Here is a 25,198-nt window from a genome sequence, read left to right as displayed (position 1 = left end):
AGAGGGTGTGGACCATCCCACAGCGTTGCAGATGTCCAAGAGGGACACACCTGCTAGAAAGACTTTAGAGGCAGCCATACCCCGAGTAGGGTGAGCCTTGGCTCCCAAAGGAAGGGGAAGACCAGAGGACTCATAGGAGACGTTGATAGCCTCGACTATCCAATGACTAAGGGTCTGCTTAGAGGCAGGGGAACCCTTCTTAGCAGGACCGTAGCAAACAAGCAATTGGTCAGATTTTCTCCACAGGGCAGCTCTGTGGACGTATGCGTCCAGTCCTCGAACTGGACACATACAATTTAGCTTCTCCTAGTCTGGCTCCCAAAAGCGAGGAGGGCAGAAGGCCTGCAGTACTATAGGTTGTGGCGTAACAGTGGGAACTTTAGGAACATAACGCGCTCTCAGCCTCAGTGCACCGTGGAGGAAACGTGTAACTAAGGGGTGTCTACCCACTAACTGACCATTGAAAGGGACGTGGTAAGCAGCTATGGCCGCCACGTACACCTTTAAGGTGGAGTGAGTTAACCCCGAAGAGAGCCTAGCTTGTAGAAACTCCAGAACTGTACCAAATGGGCAGTTAACAGGGTCAAGCTGGCGGTCTCTGGCGGGTCAAGCTGGCGAAGAGTTTCAACCTCAGGGCGTACAGTTTCCTCGTAGAGGGAGCTCTGGATTGGAGGGGCGGGGTCTCAACAACCTCGGTTGAGAGACCGGAAGCTATGAGCTGTGCCCCCTCAGGGGCCACACCCACAACTTCCACATCTGCCTGAAGTACGGAATAGGCTGGGAAGTCGCTGACCCAGAGCGTTGCTTCAGCCTCTGGTCCCGAAGCGGGGAACACGGGCGGCAACACTCTGTTTGTACGCGGAGGGGGCTGCTCCCGCCCCTTATTAAATGGAGTTTAAACAACCAGACAAGCGGTCGGGAATTAAAAAATTCACATCAAAACTGAAAATGATGTAATACACATGTTGCCTCGACAGCGTGCGAATAGCTTAGTCACACAAACAATATTAATCCCCTCGGATAAATAGCTTCTCATTAACGCTGGCCGTATAATGTTAGGCATTACACTGTTTGTTGTATACTGGTGCTTATATGCAACTTTATGTTTGTGCAACTACAATCTCGCCGACGCCCTCCATGTCAATCCCCTCGGATAAATAGCTTCTCATTAACGCTGGCCGTATAATGTTAGGCATTACACTGTTTGTTGTATACTGGTGCTTATGCAACTTTATGTTTGTGCAACTACAAGCTCGTCGACGCCCTCCATGTCAATCTCCTCGGAGAAAGAAAGGCAGAGCGTCAAGCCCGATGCTCGGGGGGAAGAACCGAAGCTCGGGCTTCCGAACCCAGGAATCAGGCAGATCTGATGAGTAAGGTAGGAGATAAGGACGTGCCCGTCTCCATTCCCTCCACAGGGCTTAAAGTATTCCGGCACCGTGCCGGATCTCCGGCGTGTGGCCGTGAGGGGAAAAAAAATAATATTTGAGAGCCTGCGCATGCAGTTTAATATTTTCGAGCCAATTTATTTCACCTACCAATCATATGAGAGGAACGCAGCTTTTACTAACGTTACAAGCCTATCAGAAGCAGAGAAGGGCGTGTCCTTGCAACACAGTATGATTGACGCCCATACGTCAATGTCACGTTAGCGTTGTCGGAGAAAAAAAAATGGAGCATAAGTTTATGAAGCCTGGGGATGATCTCCTCATGATGATGACTCCTAGCAATAGATAAAGGACTCCAAAATAAATGGCGCTTTTTGGCAATTGGTGCAAGAAACTGAGAGAGCCCGCTTTGCTCGAGGAAGCTACTGCATGCCAGCAGCGGTAAGAAAGTGCGTGCTCGATGTGATTTATGTGGCGTTCCAGGCAACCCGTAACGCGTGTTTTTCCAACCTTAAACCCGTGAAAGTGCACTGGAACGGCAGTCAAACCCGTGACTTCCCACCCGTGAACTTGTACTAGATCGATGTACTGCGAGTTCCGACGTCACACAGCACGAGAAACAACAGTGACAGCCCCTACGAATACGGATGCAGTGTTTATGCAAGTGGTACACATTGAAAAATAGATTTTAGGTCAATGTAACGTTGCAGTAAAATTAATAATCTAGCTACATTTCCTTGCGCTCAGAAAGTTTGGCATGACTTGCCTGGAACGGTAAGTCGTTAGTCGTGGTTTGAAATAGTGACTTACGAGCTCAAAAACCTGCCTGGAACGCAGCACCAGACTCCGGTCATAGAGCCGCTGCCCGTGCACTCAAACTTACCACGACGTTGCCGGGAGTAGAGGGGTTTTTTTCTGTCCCGCTCCGGCAAAAATATGTTATTTTCTCCCGCCCGCAAACAATCAAGTTTCGTCCCGCTCCCGCCCGCAAAATCAGTATAGTTTTTCTTTTTTTAATACATTGCATATTCTGCCTGCTACTCTTTTATTTTTTTCACTTGCTCCCCTGTTGAATATAAATTTAAAAAAGAAACGGAAAATAAACAAATGTTTCATTTTATTTGCGTTTAATTAAAAGTATGAACATGAACAAGGAATTTAGAACATAGAAAGTAAAAAAGTAAGAAATGTAAATAAAAAATATATACCTATAATAATTAGGCTATATAAATTATATAATAATAATAAACCTGGATTTATTTCATGTTCAAAGGAAAAATAGTTTATGGGGACTGAGCAATTCATTTAAACATTTTCGAAAAATATCCTTATTCCTCAATAACAAAATAGACCAATTTTAAATATTTAGCTAAATGAATAAATAAATAAAAATAAACTGAATTGACTAAAAAAAACTGTAGGCCTACGACTACTTAATGTGCCAATGCAGGAATATCATGTCGTGTTGAGAGCTTCAGTTTAATCCGTCTCTGCTCCAGTATGTGACCGCAAATACTGAAAGCCCTCTCCGATGGTGCGCTAGCTGGAATGCAAAGTACATGGCGTGTTACTTTGCTTAATCTCGGAAATTCGTCTTTTCCACCACTTGAGGACATCATCCGGTCTGTGTGCTTCTAATCCATCCAACTTGACATTTAAATATATCGCTATTTCGGAATCGAATTACACGTCGCTGTCAACGGTATCATCCGCATCCTCCCATTCCGCAAAGTCTATTTTATTTTATTATAAATAAAGGTATATTTGTTTCTAGTTATTGTGTTTGTGCACATTTATAGCAGAACATGATTTGATCATTCATTCAGAATTTCGCAGCCACTGGTCACCCTGTGTAGAAAACTGACAGAAAACAAAAAAGCGTTAACTAGCCTGTTGGTTTCAAATCAACATGCGAGTTACAAAAAAAGTGATAATAGCCTTGATTTCACTTCTAATCTTCAGTTTAGAAGTTCAGTTCTTTAGCACTTTGAGCAATTAATTATTTAAGCACTTTAAGCACTTGTTATTTAGTAGAAAACACTTTATTTGACATAGTACTTTTAAATAAATGGTGCCAAACATAATCATTGAAGAGATTCATGTCCATCTCACTCTGTTTACCATTTTTTTAAGCACTTTAAGCTCTTGTTACTGTATTTTTGTTATTATCGTCAATATTTCAATTAAGCCTGTCTGTGGAGTTTCTCTCCATTCAAATGTCGTGTCTTTGCTTTGCTCTTTGGCATTATGTTGTTTATTGGGACAGACAACAATAAATAAGACTCACAAGACAGACTTTAGACATGCACACACAGAGCGCTTGCTGAAAGACGCGAAGCTGTGTGGCACGTGCCTTTATAGCTTCCTGGTCGCTACGTCACCCCGCCCGTGACATCACGCCCTTCCATTGAACAGATTGCACACAATATTCAGAGTTGATCTTGCCAAAGGCGTTTCCCCAAAGCGTTCGACGCAGCTCGAGTTCCTGAAGAGGAACTTGTTTTTCTTATGTGATGGAGATGAATGTTGCTTTAAAAATACAAAAATACTTGGTCGTCCACACTACATCGTCCTTTCTGGCTGTGTTAAATTTGTTAAAAATAAAATAAAAATAAATATCTATACAGTATCATGTACAGTATGCCCTCCTTTGTACTCCCAAAACAGCTCTGATACATCTAATATGTTCAGTTATATCTGGATCTGGATCTGTTGGTTCAGTACATCCCATAGATGCTCAATCAGACTATTTTTGCAGTGTGGCGAGGTGCATTATCCTGCTGAAATCTTTGGGTTTCCAGGACCCAAGGTTTCCCAACAGAACGTAACACTGCCTCCACTAGCCTTCCCAGGTTTTCTGTGGGTAATAATAAGATCTTAATAAGGTCTTTAGTGTCTTAATTCAAATTAAGGTGTTAAAAAAGCTCTTTAATCATAGCAGAAAGACTTAAATTTTGAATGAACTGCCAAAAATTATTTTCCTCTCTTGTATTCCAATACAAATATTAAAACATCCTTAAATCAAGATACATTTACTTGATATGCAAAATAAAGATATGCAGCCTCATGAAACTGAACAAAATTAGTTTGATTAACAAGAAGAACTGTCTTCCAGTGGAATCTTAAATAAGCTTAATTCAAAAGGAAAACAAGATTATTTTTCTGACCTCACTGGCACTCATTCTTGTTTTAAGTATGTTATATCTTGATTGATTCATGATGATGCTTTCTTAATGAGTTCATGCAGGATCATGACTCCACAACCCTTGGCATCCAAAAGAGAGGTTGTCTTGTGCCTAAAAAAGCAAAGCTCTCTCCACCTAGTTTTGCCTTCAGCAGTCCTGGGAGCGCTAGAGCGCTCCGTCCAAGCCAAAGGTTGGTCCTGCCTAATGAAAACAGATGAAGCAGAGATAAAGTGTTTGCCGACATTAAGAGCTCCATTCATCACTGTTAGCCCCAGAGCTATGGAGCACCTTGGACGGCATCTCTCCCTCTCAGACTTGCTCCATAATGCTGGTGGAGGCAGGCAATCTGTATGGATTTCCTTCCCTACATCCATGAATACAGCCAGAGGTTTGATTGATTTATTACAAGTCATTCTGTCATGAGGTTTAGTCAGGGTCTAAATTCCATTTGAAAAATGAATATCACAAATGCAAAGAGAAAAAGTCTGCATAATGAACTGTAAAAGGTTGATATAGGGTCTTATAGAGTGCACCAGTGCTGCCCACTTTTTTAGCTGCCTTGGCTCTTTAAGTATTTTTCCCGTAGGGAGTTATACGCCATCAACTAAACCAACCAGCTATTAAGTTAATTACAAACATTTGAGGCAGAAACTAAAAATATTTATTTTACAAAAACACAAATGTACAATGAGAATAAAAAATAACTACAGCTTATACTTTTGGGGTGATTTGCTTGTTTCAGAGACACTGATAGGTAATTACACTGAAAGGAATTTTTCAGAATGTTAAATGCTGTTATAAAAAAAAACAGGTGAAAATAATGCAGACAAGTGGCTTTAACAAAAGCTTATACCACTGATTAACAACCTTGGAGCTCACAGTAGATCAGTCTACAAAGGTTTATAAATATTTGCCTATGGAGAACATGAATGGGATTTTTACTTCCAGAACCGAAATGATGTGCTCAATAAATATATATACAGTTTCTATATTTTTTTATTTTACTATTATGACCAGCTGACAGTACATTATTGCTTTCAAAGTAGCTAGGTGTGGCATGTCTTGCTACGCTTTCAACACCCATGCGGGTAATGGCAAACGTCCAATCACGTGTTCAGATACAATGAACTCTGGGTCACTCAACCGAGAGGAACAAGAAGTTGGGGTTTGATGTGCATCCGAGTCTGGAGGATGTCTCCTTGGAGGTGGTTTAAGTCCACCATGTTGGAGCTTTGTGCCACTAGATTGACTCTGGCTTTAATGAACCCTCTCCATGTTCTATCGCATCTTAATTAACATCAAAGCAGGGCTGGAGGCCAGTAAGATCCTCTGCTTAGCTTGACCTCTGCTGGAAAGGGAAAGTTGATTAAGTGGGTCTCCAGGGTGATGAGGTCACACTGTATCTCCCTGCCAGATACCGGCTAATTTAGTCATACAGACACTTGAATACAGCAATCATATTTTATATTGAGGCTGTATCTATTTCTGCTGAGAGTGAGCTGAGAGAGTGAAAACAGAATAGCATTTGATCCATTTTTTAAGAAGTGAGTAACCGTAATCCTCTTGAATAATTGTATAATAGGGTCAGGGATTAGAATTTTAAAAATGTAGTGTTCGAACCCAAGATGCATCTAGTTTGAAACAGTAAAGGGATTTTTTACTCAGCCTTGCTTGGAGCTTGTCTATGCCGAGGTGACCTTTCGACACAGGCGTGTGAAAGTTGGCGTCAGGCAATCGATAGGCTGTTGGCTTTTTTGTTTGTAGGTTCAAGCCAGCCTCGGCTTTATTACAGCCGAGTTCGAGTCATGGGGGAGTTGCAGTCTTTGGCTGCTGCAAAAGCCTGAGTGAGAGGAGCTCCCTCCTGTTTGCCAAAAGTGTAATCCCTCTGTGACCTCATGCAACCCTGCCTCCAGAGGAAAAGCTGCTTAGAGGAGTGCCCGTCTACAGGAAGACCCCCACTTCCACCTCCCTTCTCCCTTTTTCCTTCATTCCGTTGACTCGCTCTCTTCTACCCTCACGTCCTCCACCCAAGTTGTCTCAACATCAATATTTCCCAGGCTCCCTCACTTCACCCCTGTCAGATGGCTGGATCTGAGGGCGTTAGGGAGCCTCAGCAAGCCAAGTGAAGAGAGATCCCTGTTGACGTCGGGGATGAGAAAACAAACAGAGCAGGGGCATGAAAAGACACGGAATCATCCCAGGTTAAAAAAAGTACACTTCCATAATGTACTTAAAGTGCTTATTTTGTATTTAATAAGTACATTATGGAATAGTACTTCTTTTAATCTTAGATTGTAAGGAGACAGGACTGCTGAGAATACAATTGTCCATGATTTGTAGACGAATACATTTTGACATCTGCATCACATAAGTAGCTTTTCTAGTAAACTTGCTCATTATATCACCCGGTAAAGCATTGCTCGGGTACAAGTTGAAACCCGCACACAGTCCCATCATTATAAAACAGCACAAAGACGTCTAGAAGCAAACTTAAATGTCATGGTTTGTATATTTATCTCACATTTGCTTTTGTTAACATTATCGGTTAGGTTTAGGGAAGTTAATACATGTTTTCATACGTGTCATAAAACATGCAAGAGCAACAAAATATTTTTCGAACAAGTTTGGGTTCCAAAAAAGCCTCAGGTTGGATACATTTGTAGGATTTAGAAATGTTCCATCTATTGATGACAGCACAGGTCACACCCAATCATAGCGTGATCCCACGTGTCAGATAAGACCAGGAGTGTAGCTCAGTAGGAATCCTGACAATCTGGAGACGCGACAGGGAACACTCACTCGAAAGAGGGATTATACACAAGTTCTTGGCAAGCTGGCCTCCTATAAGGAGGGGATTGTTTGTGTAGTCACTATACTTGAACTATCTGACTGTACAGAGTGTGTTGATTGACATTTTTTGAATGATGCCATCATTTAGGGTGTCAGGTTGTCATGGCAACAAATTGGAGTATAAGCAGAGCTCTTCTCCTTAGGAGAGCCTTCAAGGTTAGCTCAAAAAACAACACCGCAGTACAGTACACTGGAAACGAGACGAGGTTATATAAGTTTTTTTTGTTTTGTTTTTCCTAGATTGATGTTAAGATTAAGCTTAATGTACTCTCTAATGTATAATCTTCAAGGTGTTTTCCATTAAATATTAATTTCAGTGTTTATGATGAAAAAAAAAGTTTTATTAGAGAGGTCACAGCCAATTTTGCACTAAAGTATTCTGTTTATGCTTCTGCTATGATAACTGCAAACACAACTCATAGGACTCCAAATGTGTTTTAATTAATGCTTATTATTAACAAAAACAAAGTGATACTGACATTAAACAGATAAGTTCTGATTCCCCTACAATACATCCCCAAATATAGACCTTAAATTTGCTTTTGGGTGAATGTTATATTGTAATGGATTTCTTTTTTTTTTTTACTTGTCTATTATCAAGTCTGTTTCAATTGGATGTCACATAATTGATTTCTAAATAAATAATAAATATAATAAAAAAGAAATCAGGTTCTAAGCAACACAATCTCATATACAGTATATAGGTGCATCTCAATAAATTAGAATGTCAGAAAAGTTCATTTATTTCAGTAATTCAACTCAAATTGTGAAACTCATGTATTAAATAAATTCAATACACAGACTGAAGTAGTTAAAGTCTTTGGTTCTTTTAATTGTGATGTTTTTGGCTCACATTTAACAAAAACCCACCAATTCAATCTCAACAAATTAGAATATGGTGACATGCCAATCAGCTAAATCAACTCAAAACACCTGCAAAGGTTTCCTGAGCCTTCAAAATGGTCTCTCAGTTTGGTACACTAGGCTACACAATCATGGGGAAGCCTGCTGATCAGAGTTGTCTAGAAGACAATCATTGACACCCTTCACAAGCAGGGTAACCACAAACATTCATTGTCAAAGAAGCTGGCTGTTCACAGAGTGCTGTATCCAAGTATGTTAACAGAAAGTTGAGTGGAAGGAAAAAGTGTGGAAGACAAATATTCACAATCAACCAAGAGAACCGCAGCCTTATTAGGATTGTCAAGCAAACTGGAATCAAGAACTTTAGAGAACTTCACAAGGAATGTACTCAGGCTGGGGTTAAGGCATCAAGAGCCACCACAAGAAAAGACGTGTCAAGGAATTTGCTGAACCACAGATAACTACCTTGGCTAAGGAGAAGAAGAACTGGGCTGTTGCCGAGTGGTCCAAAGTTCTCTTTTCAGATGAGAGTAAGTTTTGTATTTCATTTGGAAACCAAGGTCCTAGAGTCTGGACGAAAGGTGTAGAAGCTCATAGCCCAAGTTGCAAACCAAAGTCACTGAACCTGTTTACCAAGAAACTTTAGAGCACTTTATGCTTCCTTCTGCTGACCAGCTTTTTGAAGATCCCGATTTTATTTTCCAGCAGGATTTGGCACCTGCCAAAAGCACCAAAATTTGGTTAAATAACCATGGTGTTGGTGTGGTTGACTGGCCAGCAAACCCACAAGACCTGAACCCCGTAGAGAATCTATGGGCTATTGTCAAGAGGAAGATGAGAAACAAGAGACCAAACAATGCAGATGAACTGAAGGTCACTGTCAAAGAAACCTGGGCTTTCATACCACTTCAGCAGTGCCACAAACTGATCACCTCCATGCCACGCTGAATTGAGGCAGTAATTAAAGCAAAAGGAGCCCCTACCAAGTATTGAGTACTTGTACAGTAAATGAACATACTTTCCAGAAGGCCAACAGTTCACTTAAAGTGTTTTTTAATCGGTCTTATTAAGTATTCTGATTTGTTGATATAGTGAATTGGTGGGTTTATATTTAAATGTGAGCCAAATTCATCACAATTAAATGAACCAAATACTTAAACTACTTCAGTTTGTCTTCACTGAATTTATTTAATACACAAGTTTCACAATTTGAGTTGAATTACTTAAATAAATGAACTTTTCCATGACATTCTAATTTATTGAGATGCACTTGTATATACAAACACACACACACACACACACACACATATATATATATTAGGGATGCACCGAAATGAAAATTCTTGGCCGAAACCGAAAACCGAAAAAGAGAAAACCAAGGCCGAAAACCGAAACCGAAACACCGAAAGAAATTATCCCAATTATTAGTACCATTGCATTTATTGCTATGACCGTGTACTAACTTTACTAAAATTAAAACATTGCAATTGCATAAATTAATATTAAAGTTTCAAAGATAATTACAATTACATAAATTATAAAAAAACATAAAAATGCATAATTACAAATTATGCAAATATTTATTAAGCACATTGCAACAATGCACAGTATAAGATAAAATTCAAACTAAAATTTAATCCCACTCATCTGTATATTAAATAATAATGTACAGGCCTACTGGCCTGCAGAAAGGTTTTAAAATTAACTGTTCTCTCATAAAAAGTGCATTTAGGTGAAGAGCATTTGAAATTTTTCTCTGTAGTACTAGAAAGTGCATTACTTCTCCAGTAGGCAAGACTGTTATCACTTCTGGGGATGGGGACTTCAGACAGATAACCATCTAGCTGTTGAGCAGTTGAGCTTGTCATCTGCCTGACATTTGAGAAATATTTGAGAGAGTGTATTTAAATAGGGCCAGGGCATAAATAAACATTTTTATCAAATTAAAGCAGAAATCTAGCAAAAAATCTAGCAGAAATATGGCTACAATCTGATATTATGCATGTATATGTATATGTGTGTGTATTATATATGCAGAGACGAGTCTTTTTTTTTTTGCGCTCTGATCTCAGTCTCCTGCGCTTGGCGCTTCTCCGTCTCCACGCGGGTTCTCCGCATCCAGCGCGGCCTGGAGCATTTCTCGTGTGCTCTGCCATATTTCCGCGTCCAAGTAATGGTCTTTATAACGCGGATCAAGCACATTCGCGATGAAGTGCGGAGGATCCGAAAAGATCTCAGTGAGACGTGTGCTAACAGACTCTATAAGACTGTACTTTTCTTTGTTTTCACTTCGTGGTCCGTCTCAATCTCTTTGTTAGGAGACGCTTTAGTGCTGCGAATAAAGGAATAAGAATAGAGAGAATGTTCTCTATTAAGACCCACTGGTGTGAAGTGAATGACGCGGGGAGCTCGTGGTCTGCGCTATGCAGGTGCACGTGCAGGTCGCGGTTTCTGTTTGCGTCATCATAACATTTCGGCCGTGTTGTTTCGGTAATAAAAGTGTTTCGGCCGAAAATGCACTTTTTGGCCATTTTCGGCCGAAAATTTTCGGTGGCCGAATATTCGGTGCATCCCTAATATATATATATATATATATATATATATATATATATATATATATATATATATATATATATATATATATATATATACAACGATAGCTAAACGATATGTCATTATTTTAATATGGAAGAAATCTGCATATTTACACTAGTGAGAATCAAATAAAGATTATTATATTACTGTCACAACAACCATTTTGGAATTATGTCCAAAGACAACATCCATCATAAATGTGCTCATCCAGCTGATAACGCCAGGCCAACAGTTTGAAGTAATGCAATTAACTTTGTGACACTGGTTTATCTCCTATGCACTCAGCAGGCTCCATGCTAGCAGTTGGGTTCAGAGCAAGTAAGGAATGTTTGAAATTGCTACCAATTTTGTGTTTCAATGTCTGGTTTGGGGGCCAATGGCCTGTAAATTGGAACAAAATCATTTTGGCTTAATTTTGTTGCTTTGTGCTGAAAGTTAACAGTCAAGGATTCCGTTTGAAATGTTCTCTCATACAGAACACTGGATCACATCCTAATTAACCTTCGGTGAGTTTTCAAGGAACACAACACACTTCAGTTTGAATGATTTTTCCTACGCCATTCAATTAGCCCAACTGCATTCCTGTCTTCAGTCAATTAGCATAGTACCACATGGTCATTTGTCTTACAATTAAGACACTGGGTAACAAGTCATTAATTCTGTTTTGAAGGGAAGACCTGGGGCAATTTCAAGCTCAAACCGGTGTGCAAGATATGTGGTTTAAGATATGTTTTCTCTTGTTTGTTGGGAGCAGTCAAACATGTCAGCCCAATCAGCAGCAAAATGTATATAAACCACGCGGTGTTAAATAGAAAGCTCGCACAGTGTAATTAACATCAAAATAAATTCATAGTATATGAGTGAGTGTGTGTGTATATATATATATATCTTTTCCTTTAATTTGTTTGACCAGGGCTACGTTCAGCCTCTACAAAAACGTTGAACACTCTGTTCTGATGATGCAAGAGTTGCAACTATGGCAGGTGAGAAGGCAATTCTTTGTATTCTTTTAGTAGGCATGATGTTACAGTCACTGCCCTGCCATCCAGAATAAAAGAGAACATCCGAATCAAGCGAAGGGATTTGTGGAAACTGTGGTTCCTAATTATTGTGATCCAACATTTGCCTCGCAAACATTTCAGGTGAAGAATAATCCACTTCTTACCTCCGAGACTGTGTTATGATCTATATGACCTTATTATTTTTATTGTGAGTATTAAGCTTATCATAATTGTGCTATGTTATTGTAATATTTATAGAGTATAGAAAATACAAATACACAATACAAATAACAAAATATATAAATACTGTATGTATAGTATTTCTATGTTACAATAATCAGTGTCTATCTAAAATTAGGATTTTTATCAGGCTCCTATATTTATTTTCAGTTATTTCACTTTAATAGCCTGGAAAAGGACCTGCACATTGCAATTAAAGTAAAATGACTCAACCTAAGCATAGGAGCTTGATAAAAAATCCTAATTTTAGATGAAAATTTCATATTTTCAAATACATTTAACATCCTAACATATTTTACACGTCTTTTAAAACACAAATGTAGTTTTGGTTAGAAGCCCCATAACGAAAAGAATACTGCCCTGTAATGTTTTAAAAAAATTTAAATCCATAAAAATTGGGCCCAATGAACTATATTAACAATGAGGAACGTTCCATAATGATTTTTTTTTTTACATAAAGAAAATTACCAGTACATTTTCCCATTTTATAAGAAGGTTTGTTTGTTTGTTTGTTTTTTTGGCAAAGGTTTCACAGCAACAGCTTCCAAATTCAAAAGACACATTTAAAATCAACTCCAGACCTTTTACCTGCTTAGAGTTTGTAGAAATAACGAAAGACTAGCCCACACCTGTCCATGAAACAGAGCACATTTTCAGGGGGGCGGTACGTATTAAAGAGCTGTAATTCTTTAAACTTTTCTCTGACTGTGATGATAATACCCTCTAATTTAAACCCAGAGTTACTGTAAGAAAATATTCATTATATAACTGTAACTTGAATATGTTTTGGTCATATTCAGCAGTTAAAATAAAAATTGTGCCTGTGTCCATATGGACTTAACTGTATAGATTGATATAAAATGTATATGCAGCATATATGCAAAAATATGTACGATTATATATTTGTAATACTTTTTAAATACGTGATATTACAGTATATAACTACATATAAAAGATGAAACATGAAATTGTTCCAATTTCTAATCGGTTTCAGATGATTATTTTTTTACATAACCTAGATATATTTGTATAAGGGGCTAAAATAAAAGAAATCCAATCACACAGATATTATATTGATTATATGTCTTTTTTTAAATATTCTTTAAACTGATCATTAATCTCCATGCAAACAGATTTTCCTACATTTCCGGCTAGAAGGGGGAGCATCTGGTTTCTTTCTCTCTGTGCCAAGAGCAGTGTGTTCATCTGGATGCTGGTGCAGTAGTCCAGGGCTGTCGCTGAGGCATTCCCAGCAGCCAGTTGGGCCACACTCACACAGCTTGTACAGCATGAGCCCAAACGGGCAGCACCAACAGCGCCCTGGCACTGCTCCCGGACATGTCAGCCCACTGTTTCACCAGCCCTCACACTGGCTTTTCACTGCACCACAGCCCTCAAACACCTGTCAAAAGAGTGGAAAGAGTCAAGCAGCAGGTAAAACTCCACCAGGAGCCATTTAAAAGTCAATTCAGAGCAGTAGCCTTGTCCCGGATTCAGTTCTTTTCAGGATTCAGTCCCATCAGAACAAAAGGGATTCTGATTTTGGGTCAGACTCTCAGCGGTCAGCATAGAGACTAAGGCCAGACCTAGAAGCCTTTTAGGTATGAAATTACTATTATTGGCATCTTGAATTAGGTTAACTACTAAGCTTTGATTACCTACAGCTGGCAAATGATATGAAATGATCTTTATAATTGAAACGCTTTTGAGCATAAACCGGAAAATGAAATTTCCAACTTAAACCATCACAAAATTTTAATGCTTTGGAGCACAGACTTAAGTTTGGCCTCTTTTTAAAGAAGACACTTGGGAGATTATTGGCTACGAGGAGTACAAGTTAAAAAAATTCAGGGCCTTTAAAACCTTTTCAAATCAGGTCCATGATTTTAGTGCGTGTGGAACCACATAGCAAGTGTCAAAACTTTTACCAAGTTTTGCACCATTCCAATTAAACGTAAAATTTTACATTGGGTTTGTCTGGACACTCAAAGTAGCACAGTTGGAAAGGAATTGAGGGAAAAGTATAAAGGACTTTGCACAAAATTAGATAAATTAAACATTTGAAGAAATTTAAAAAAATATTTTTTTTTTTTTTTTTTTAGAAAAGTAGCCCTTACAAGCCACTTCTGTTCTCATCTAATGAATAAGGCTTAATATGTGGTGTTAAGCAGCAGACACTTATTAGCTCATTACACATGATTGCACAAACCTGGATGCCAATCAACACTTGTGGATGATATGACATGATTGAACAAATCACATGATGCAGTTATTCTTTTTATTGCTTTTATTTCATTCCCTTTTTCCTGAATTCAAAGATTCGCTCCCAGTGTATTGTAAGCCCACAAAAAAAATAATAATAAAATGACAAACTTAAATGTAAAACCAAACAAAACCCTATGACCAAAAACGATATCACACATCCATTTATAATAAACTAAATACCAAACACTCCACACAGATTTGTATTCAAGCAAAAACACCAAACGCACTGATTCATGCCTTGAATGAACAAAGACATATGAATCAATTTTATTGACGGTCACCATCTTTTCACTTTGGAGTCTTCTTTCACCCTCCAAAGCATGAGTTCCATGCATGCCGTGGCATCCTCGCGTGTGTCATGACCCACCACTGTAGCAAACGAAAAATGTGTTTGGTTTGTTTTCTTATTGAGAAACAAGCATGAGTTGTGTATGCAAGTAGTGTATGCAAGTCATGGTGAGCTCAATAGACCCGTTTCTCTTTACTACGGACTCAGTTACTCAGACAGCAATTTCATGGAAGAGTTAAACTCATCTGAACGGTCACTGTGTACATTGCCGCTACTTTACCTCTGAGTGTATGGAAAATGTGCCATGAAGAAGAAAAAAAAAAAAAAAAGGATTCCAGTTAAAAGCTACAGCTTCTGATTCAGTGAGGTTTGTTCATGGTCATTTCTTGCGAATACGATAAACAGGCTAACATACCGCTCTCTTGGATAATTCTCCGGAGATAGTCTGCAGTCAGACTGTTAAGTTCTCTTTTGTGTGGCAGACCCAGACGATGAGGAAACACCACAGAGGTGTCAATCACAGTGCTGTGAATAATCTAAAGATGGCAGAACCAAAATGAAATTCTTAAGTGCTTCTAATCAAAACCGCGAGTCTAAAAATTTAGTCTAAAAGCCAATGCCAAGTTGAAAAAAAGGTTTACGTCGGAACCCCAGCTACAAATTGCTCAAAAGCCTTGAGCGCATTCCACTAGAACTCACTTTGAGAGCAGTTAAGTCATTCTCCAAGCCATGGCCAATCAGAATGGTGTCTGCATTAATAAAGCTCAAAAGTGCTGCTTGTACATCACACAAAGATGAGTTGGTACCCTTCACGTCATCCTCATTGATGCCGGAGAACCTGCGCAGGATAAAAAGTTGAGATTCACAACATAATTACAGATCGTTCTTCTGAAATGGATTCAAATATTAATACAATCCCACCTGGTATTATAGTCAATGACATCCTTATCAGGCTTGACAAAGGAGTCAAAGACAACTTGCAAACTGCTGTTGACCACAGTCACTCTTGCTATTTCCAGACCTTGAGTCGTGTAACACTGGTAAAAAACAAATTTAAATTAATAAAGTCACAATACTCTTTTTAATCCTAATTATATTTAAATCAAAGTCTTACTGTTTGTGTGTCAACAGCAAATACTCCTGGACATGTTTTGGCCACTGATGATTGAGGAAGACTGTTCACAAAGCCCTTAAGACTTACTGCATCATGGACATGAAGCTGTAAACGTGTACATTAGAACACAATGACTAAAAATGGAATTTTAGGTTATTGGCTTGGTATAAAGCTACAATATCACTATTGAAAATCCAGTTCAAGGAGAAATCATGGCATAAAGGAGTGGAGACAAAGCAGGTGAAATGTTTTCAGCCCCTGTGACTAAGCCTGAGTCTACAAGTATAATTCCAACACAAATCAAAATACATTGAACACTTGGCATCCAGGTGACCCAACTGCACTCTCACAACAACTGTAGCGCGTCTCAACACCTCCCGGCACTGTCAGAGAACACATACAGAATAAACCATGGATAATGCTAGAAATAAAACTGCCACTTTTTAAAGACATTCTAAGCCTTTCTTACCTCGATTCTCTAGGACTTTTCCATAATGGTAGTTACACTCCTCTCTGCGGGTGTGCTTTCCACTTTTGTCAACAGAAAACGTTGCTCCACATCGACAGCAGATTCTCTTCAAAGCTGTTACCAGAGAATTTCTAATCATTTAAAAGGCTTCAATCCCTAGTAACTTAGCTTCAATTATATTCAACTGTTTTGCCTTAAAGGTTCTGTACGTAGGATTGACACCGAGTAGTTGAACTAGGCACTGCAGTCCAAATTCAAAATATTGGAGAGGGTTTTTATTTCACCCGGTCCCTCTAGTCTTGACGCACACAGTTTACCCGGCTCTTACCCCTTTTTTTTGCCAGCTTCCATGACTGAAATGAAATGCACTGTTTTCCACCAACTGGCAATCCGGGGTGCCAAAATTCAACTGGGTAAACTGGCAGTGGGTGGTTTTCACAAACCAAAACAAAGAACGACATTCCGGCTCGGAACACACATTTTCAAAGGAGAATAACTTAGCATTTTTCTTAAATATCTGCAAACATAATGATATTTTTATGCTTTATAGTCAAAAACTTACATACAGCACCTTTAATTATTTTAGCAGTAGAATAAAATCATATGGTGACTTGAAAGCCATAACTCAAACATGACTGTGTATGAACCACTACACTCACGGTCACTTATGCCCTTCTTGGTATCTCCATACTGGATGGCAACATCAGCTTTATCCTTATTTTTACGAGGGAAGTTGTTTACTCGCAACATGTCCTCAGACAGAACATGTTCCTTCAGTTGCTCATAAAGTGTCAAATCACCTGCATCAGTAAAACAAGACACTTAAATTCATCTAAATATCTCTAAACAAATCTAATATTTCATGACATTAAAACATGGAACACATAATAGCAATAGATTGATAGCATGAATGCATTTAATTGATCAAAAGTGACAGTAAGGTCTTATAAATTTGATTAAATTCTGTTCTCTTAAACTAAATAAATACTCAAACTGTTGAATAGTAGGTGTATACATGTATATAGTCCCAATGTGTGTCAGTATACTCTTTAAAAGCACCTTAGCAGGGGTTAAGAAAAACGTACAAATCTATTTTTAATTACTACATATAAACAGCACAATATGAAAATAAAGTACAGCCTACTGTGCATTTTAATAAACTCCACCCCCCAAAAAAAACTGAATTATAGCGACACAGATGAGCACTCTAGTTTGACCCTGAAATGAGATCCAGCTCTTACCGGGTCCCTGAAGTGCTTGAGTATTTAGTGGTACATTGCCTCTAGACACATGCTGATCTCTCTCACTGGGAGCTGTAAGTACATATAAGGAGGGTGACCTGACAGGAGTGTACAGTGCAGTAAACAAAAGTGGCTGCAGTAATTTGAACAAAAGCACATGCATAAATATAACAAACATACCCTTGGCAGGCAAGATGTTTTGGTTTTTAAGTCTCTTGAGTGCATTGACAGCTATGCTTAAATACTTGAGCTTATTGATACTGCGGTCATAAACATTTTTTTCTTCTGCCAGAGCCTAGAGCATTGAAATAGATGTATTGGAAAAACACCCATTAGAAAATATAGTCAGGGCTTTAAATAATGCATTCTCTCTTACACACAGACCTTCTCGAATGCAACTTGCACCGTCGGGGATGATTTCAGGAACTCCTCCACAAAGAGATTCACGTAGCGTTGACGAACATCATGTGGCACTTTTGCTCCAACCTCTTGGCGTATTTTTGCTTTTCTTTTTACACCCATAGCCTATACAATGCACAAAAATATCCATACCTTTATCTCAACACCACAAAACAAAGAAATTACTGCCAAATTCATGTTACAATATACAAAACCTGGCTTGTAGAGAAGGGTCTCAAGAGAAAACAACACTGAGAGATGAGTAAAGCAAGGTAAACCTTAGCTGGTGTGTAGTTGGCTGGTTGAGAAGGATGTAGAGTTTGTGAAAGCTGAACAGATGGAGGAGGCGGAGGTGGCCTTTGGATGGACATTGTGGTAGGAATCAGTGTCAGAGGTAAAGCACAATTTCCTTCAGGTACAATAAGGTGCAAGTTTGCCCCCAACTGTACAGCAGCACCAACCGGAAAAATACCAACACAGGCTTTAAAAAAAAAAAAAAAAGTACAGAAGTAAATGACAATTCCCTAAATTAGGACTAACCGATCTGATAAGATAAGGAACTGTATATGATGCTTACAGTTTTGCACTGTACTTGATTGAAGGACACTGGGTGTATAAACCTTCTTTGGAGCACTGCTTATGGCCTGGGACTGACAGCCTTTCACAGCAGCAGTCAAAATAGCCGCTCTTCTCTGGCATAACTGAGTTCTGGAGGGAATGCTCAACTGGGAGGCGACTTCTCGTAGAGGGACGATAATCTGTGCCTTGCTTTTATTGGCAGGCTGTTGAAAAAAGGTGAAGTCAGAAACCGCTTCGTTATACTCAAATAAAATTGTCAGTATGTGTTCACACACACAAAAAAAAACAACAACAACCAAGAGGATACTTTTTATATTACAACACAAAGACGGAATCATCTCATACCTCAAACTTTGCCACATGAGCTACCCTTTTCTTCAGCACAGCGACTGAATTAGACTTCTCCGTTTCCTGGGCATCTAATATTTCTTCCTGAAAATGAGGTACATCCATTAGTACTCAAATTTGGGGTCAGTGTAAAAAAAAAAAAAAATGAATACCTATTTCTATCAAGAATACATAGTCAATTGACTAAAATGACAATAAAAGACACTTATTATAAGGCCAACTCAAACTGCACAGACATGTAACAGACTAGATTATGTCACTTCTTAGACATTCCATGACCCAACCAACACAGATTCAGCTTGATCAATCAGTAAAAACCAGTGCCGATCAATTAAAGCATTATTAAATTAAGCAACATTGATTTTAATAAGAAATACTCCTTGAGCACAAAGTATATTTTTTTCTGAAGGATCATGTTACACTGAAGACTGAGTAAAGGCTGCTGAAAAATTGTTAAAATGTATTCATATAGAAGAGCCAATCTGTAATTCTATTTCACAAAACTACTATTTTTTACAACATTTTTGATCAAACAAATTAATGAATAACTCCAAACTTTTGGAACGGTAGTGTGGCCAAACAACATAAGATCTGCATAAGAGAAAACAAATTAAATTAAACATATGAATACTTACAGGTGGATCACACTGACTATCAGGACCTTCATTTTGGTTGGCTTCCATGAAGATTCTGTAGCACTCTTCCATTGGGTCAGATTCTGAAAGATCTAAGTCTGAGTACCGAAGCTCCTCATCAGAACTGGAGTCAATCACAATGGCTTCATTATTACTTCCTGCCACTGCTGCAGATGTAAAGGTCTGTGAAGGAACAGGTATGTCGCAGGGATAAGGGAATGATGCAACTGATGTTGTTAATTTCTGTGCCACAGTTGTTCTTTGGTTTAGTTGACTAATTGTTGGTACAGAAACTGTTCCGGTTTCAATCCCTGAAACATAAGCAGGCATATTCTGAACAAATGGTTCAATAGGACTTTTTTGAATAGTTGGCCAAGATGTTTCCGCCAAATTTTGAGAGTGTGGTCCAAATCTGTGCTCTTCTATCTCAGGTAAGGATGATGGAAAGGACTGAGATGAGACCATGGCAAAGTACTGCTGAAGTGCTTGCTCTTGGGAGATCTTGTTAGAAGGAAGAACTTCTGACTTTTGAGTATAACTTAAGATGTCAATTTGTGGTTCTGCCTCAAAAGTTGCATCTTGTTCAACAACCGCAGGAGACTGTGAGGAAATATATTCATCTCCATAAAAAGAACTGAAAGGAAGCATCTTAACATCTTGATTGCATTTGATCCTCTCACTCTCACTTCTCAGATTGTCTAGACATGTAGAAATGTCATGCAGGACGTTTTCCATGTTATGAGTTTTTTCCTCTTTTTGAGTAACAAATGCTTCCATATTGAGATTTGTAGAGTTAACTGCTTCAGACAGGGGTACTTCTGTTAGATCCTCCAGAAAAGGCTTGGGTTCATTTACGAAGTGCTTTGCGGTCATTACCGGTTTATTTAAGGGCCCTTCATTAGCCTCTTTACCATCTTCAGCTGGGGCATCGCTAATAGGACATAATGTGGGTAGTTCCTTGGTTGTAGTTCCACAATGCTTTGAAAGCTTATGTTGATCTTCTAGAGGAGACACATCAATGACAAGTTCCCCTTCAGAAGACTCTTGTTCTTGTTGAATCATCACAGGTTTCACGGAGGTCCTTTTATTCTCTTGGTCACTCTCTCCAGGTTTAATTTCATTAATTTGAAGTCCATCAGAAGACAACTTTTCCTTGTTCTGCCTTGGTTTTGTTAGGTCATTTGCAAGAAGGTTCTTATTAACAGCATAATTACCCTCAGGTAAATGTGGAGTACTCTTGCCTTTCTGTTTGGTCCTGCATTTTACTTGTTCTTTTGCTGAAGTTGGAATGTCAATGACCAAGGTACCTTCATCGTCAGAGTCATCAAAATGACAGGAGAGAGGCTGATTATTTTTTCCTGCTTGGTTATTCTTCAGGCCATGTTCAGTATCCACTTTATCGGTTGACTTCAGCTTACAGTCTACTGAGCAGCTAGATAATAAGTCTGCTGAGAAATTGGAACATGGGTCATATTCCAAATCAGTCTTGGGTCTGGCGCGATCAACCACATATTTAAGACCGCTGGTTGTGGAAACAGCTTTTTTGTATCTCAAATGGTTTCCATTCTGGTCTTTAGCCTTACTGTTGGTGGTCCTCAAATATTTCTCAGAGCAAAGACCTGCATCTGTCTGCGCGAGGGACTGCGACGTCTGATAGCGAGACAGTCTTTTTTGTTCTTTCTCTACCTCACACTTCACTGCCTCGATTTCCTTGTTGATCCTCTCCAATTCCTCAATGCAAGCATAACTGTCCTCATTGGTGTGAGAGGCTCCATTGGCAGAAGTGACTTCAGGATCTCCAAGTTCTAAATGTGAAGCAGAGAAACAGGTTTCTTAAAAAAAAAAAAATAATAATAATAATAAATATATATTGTCCATTTATGCCATATGTATAAAAAAAATCCCAAAACCAATGCTCTAAAGGGCACACTTGTTATGTAGCTATTTTTCACTCACACATGTTGGAAAATTACTCAGAATATTTAGGAAATAGCTAAAAAAAAACTATAACCAATTTAATCAAAATATCAGCGTAAACTGTGAAATGAGGTCATGTATTGGCATAAAACAACCACGTAGCTTAGTAGAAGGTCTAATAAGATCTAGAAATCCAGTTCATATCAGTGAATCGGTTCTTTCGGATTACGAAGCAGTCAAAATTATTTGGCATTTCTTTGACGTGATGGCTCAGTTACATGTGGTATATTAAATGACTTGCAACTATTATAACTCAAAAGTTATTAAAGCCCAACTTTGATTCGTGCACATTTCTTCTATCCTGCTGCGATTCACTTCCGCCAATTAGTCAAAACCCTTTTTACCAAACGATACGAAGCTGCTATTGTTGTAGACGCTGATTGAAATGCGTGTAGTTTGCTAACCTTTAAATGTTAAATAACAATGAATCATGATTTGTATTTACCTGTCTTTGACACGCCAGACGTATTGTCTTTACCGTGATTATACAAACAATAAGGTCGATTGCATCGTCCCCATCGAAGAAAGGGACAATCAATTTCACGGAAGAGAGCTGTGGAAGGAAACATAAGAGTTGCCAGCACACGAAACACCGAGTTATTCAGAGGACTGTTAATTGTCAATATAACGCATCTTCTCTAGCCTATCTCTTGTGAGGTTCATCATCTAATGATAACATTTTTAACAAGTATTTTAAGATATATAACGGAACAAAGTCAGTGTGAGGAAGAGGTCTGCTCTCGTCAAAAGTATGAAGGCTTAGCGCTTGTGAAATTGGGAAAGACTTTGGCTACGTCACCGGCTGGTAGTGTTTTAATTAATCCATTATCCCCAGGTGTGGCTAATTGTTTTTTGTGGCGATGTATGATTCGTGAATGAACCGTTCTTTTGAGCCGAATCTTTTCAACGAATCGCTTGAGTTAAAAACTCACTGAAAAGCGGTTCATAATTCACATTTGAGCTGTGACTGTATGCCATTTTTAATCAATTCTAAACACATTTAAAATATAGGCTATTACTTTCCATCCTTTTAAAACAACACATAAAATGAGAAGTGCGTATGACAAAACCATAGCAAAATAGAACTATAGATTTGGATGTTTTCTGTAGAAAATAAAACTCAGCACCACAATGGAAAGGTGTTGTCAAAAAACGTTCCTCATCTGCTCATGAAAATAGAGTTGTATAAATAGAAATGTGTATAAAATAAAAAATGGAAAGGAGAGTTCCTTTCATACCCACTATTTTTTTAAACTACTTTTAAGGGAGGGATAAAGCAGCGAGGGAGACGAATGGCACGCTACTCTTGATGTCTCTTTTTCATTCGTCTTAACAGAAGTGAAGGCCGCTGGCCTCTTTGACAGACGAGCTGCCCCGTTGCTGTCTTTTGTTTAAATTTTTAATTTCTGTAAAACTATGATGTTATAACATTGTGCTCCAAAGGGACTCTTGGTCTCACAGACAGCCAGCAGCTGAATTCACTTTGGCTGGCAAAGCGAGCAATTAGACCGGGATTAAAAAGGATTGAGTTTGGAGGCCTGAGGAGAGTTTGCCTGCCATCTCGAGACACTCCATTACCATCAAGAACACAAGCCATGCTGAGTTACCGCTTGAGGGTAGAGGCAGAAAAAAGCCACTCGGCATTGCCAGGAAATACATTTGTATCTGAAGAGGTTGATTTTGACATCAGCATTGTGGAGGCAATAGTTATAACCAGTGGGACCATGGCCTGATCAAATCCTGATTTTGGGACAGAGACCAGATGGAATTCATTAAGCGAAGACGGGTGGCAGCCTACTTTTTTACTGAGCTATTCAAAGGAATTCATCTCTATTCAATAGCATCATTCAATAGTTGCTAAGAATAATTATACACTCAAAATTATTACCACAGGTCAATTGAGTTTCTCTTATTTCTGAAGCAGACATTTTCTTTTCGAAACCATTCAGCCTTGGGAGCTGTACATTTGCACAGACAAAACAATACCTGTAATATTACATTTTAAACTTTCCATACCTTAAAGTTTAAAAAATAAAGGTTTTAAACAGATAATTCAACAAAATAAAAAATCATAAACTTCTGTCATAATTTGTTCGTGCTTATGTTATTCCTAACATATGACTTTCCTTTGTCAGTATAACAAAAGTATTTTTGTTCACACCATGAAGTTCAGTGGGGAAGGCAATGGGGTCCAATGTCAGGCTTGGAATTTAATTTTTTGGGGGTGAACTATCCCTTTAAGGTACTGCAAATATAATATTTATTCTGCAACAGTAGAACACCCCATAGAATGATACTGTAATTTTGCAGATGTGACCACAGGGATTACACAAGGCTTATCGCAACAGAGCTGAAATCACTTTAGTTACAGTTGAAAGGACTGCCGGTGCCAACCGAAGTTTGTATTACTCCCTTGCACACTTCCAGGCTTGTCCCATTAGTTTGTCACTCATAGGATCATTTTGCAGCAACTGAGCTCACAGCCCTGAAGGAAATGCCTTACGCACTCATCAGTCACTAGAGACGGCAAGGCAGCCATCCGAGCACATGCACATGTGAGTGGAGATTTAAGAGAGGCAGATAGCACAAACACAGCAGGAAGAGACCAGCAGAACCACAAGGATCTGGTGCTTTATAGGTGGACTAAGGCTACATTTTTATATTCATCAAAGAAAATGTATTGTGTTTCTATAAAGATATTAAGCAACACAACTGTTTTAAACACTTATGATAATAATATGAATTCTTGAGCAGCCAGTCAGCTATTATAATTATTTCTGAGGGATCATATGACAGAAAATTCAGCTTTGCAGGAATATATTAAATTCAAATAGAACATACTTTTAAATTGCAGTATTTCACAATTTTACAGTTTTGACTTTTGATCAAATAAACAGACTTTTTACAACACAAACCTTTACAACCTTAAAAACCACAAACTTCTGTACAGTACTGGATATTTGCAACTTTTAAACCTGATAGGAGATTCCAGTGAGACCTTGGGTGCTGCATGTTCTTACAATGAACTTGCCATTTTAAATTGAGTGGAAGACAGCTCTTTGCGCATGTGCGCACCTCGAGACGAACAACACTGTTGAGTGTTAATAGTCACATCCGGGACATTTGCTCGTGTGCGTGCGCCAGTGTCAAGTACCCACAGTCAGTGATGGTCTGGGGTGCCATGTCAGCTGCTGGTGTTGGTCCACTGTGTTTTATCAAGGGCAGGGTCAATGCAGCTAGTTATCAGGAGATTTGTGGTTTAAGCATGCTGTGGTTTAAGCAGCTAAATGTAAGCACTATAAACCTAATAAAATTCAAAATACATATTGACAAAATAAGAATTTGCACTGATTTGCTTTGACTTGCTTTTATACTGATTTGCTTTGACTATATGTTAAAAAATGTTAAGAATATGTTTAAATGTATTGAAAACACTGTAATTGTAATTTTATAATTGTAAATGCATTGATTTGTGGATTATTTTATATATATGTATGTATGTATGTTTTTTTTTTTTTTTTTTTTACTTGAACATTGAACACCTGAACACATTTGGACACATTCTGAGTACATTTTAACACCATGCTGGATTTACAAATAAACTCTTTCAGTGTTTTAATGTACTCTGTAAGTAATGTACATATTTCACACTTTTGACAGTGGTATTTTAACTCTAAAACGGAGGGAGTCATATATACATTTCAAGAGTGTTAAATTTGACTAAAATTGAGTTCAATGTACACTGGCGTTTTTGCTGTG

General features: G+C 38.6%; 1 protein-coding gene across 2 annotated transcripts; it reads right to left on the bottom strand.

The window, feature by feature from the left end:
- Positions 1-14,606: 14,606 nt before the first annotated feature.
- On the bottom strand, positions 14,607-22,235 carry zgc:152968 (uncharacterized protein LOC564848 homolog). Of its 2 annotated transcripts, none has more exons than XM_059554269.1 (16): positions 21,885-22,235; positions 19,463-21,267; positions 18,825-18,911; positions 18,478-18,685; positions 18,179-18,381; positions 17,886-18,026; positions 17,682-17,796; positions 17,502-17,573; positions 16,920-17,060; positions 16,261-16,374; positions 16,101-16,174; positions 15,792-15,896; positions 15,599-15,714; positions 15,377-15,515; positions 15,093-15,213; positions 14,607-14,757 (listed from the first exon to the last, which is right to left on the bottom strand). In XM_059554269.1, exons 1-16 carry the CDS (start codon positions 22,006-22,008, stop codon positions 14,666-14,668), a joined length of 3,657 nt encoding a protein of 1,218 aa, XP_059410252.1. In that variant the 5' UTR covers positions 22,009-22,235; the 3' UTR covers positions 14,607-14,665. The 2 variants fall into 2 exon arrangements, with proteins under 2 accessions (XP_059410252.1, XP_059410253.1); XM_059554270.1 differs by having other exon boundaries at positions 18,478-18,682.
- Between the last annotated feature and the right edge of the window lie 2,963 nt (positions 22,236-25,198).

This window comes from Carassius carassius, chromosome 7 (assembly GCF_963082965.1).
Source record: "Carassius carassius chromosome 7, fCarCar2.1, whole genome shotgun sequence".
Taxonomy (NCBI): Eukaryota; Metazoa; Chordata; class Actinopteri; order Cypriniformes; family Cyprinidae; genus Carassius; species Carassius carassius.
Note: the sequence above shows the minus strand (reverse complement) of the source record. Positions and strands in the feature narration are given on the sequence as shown.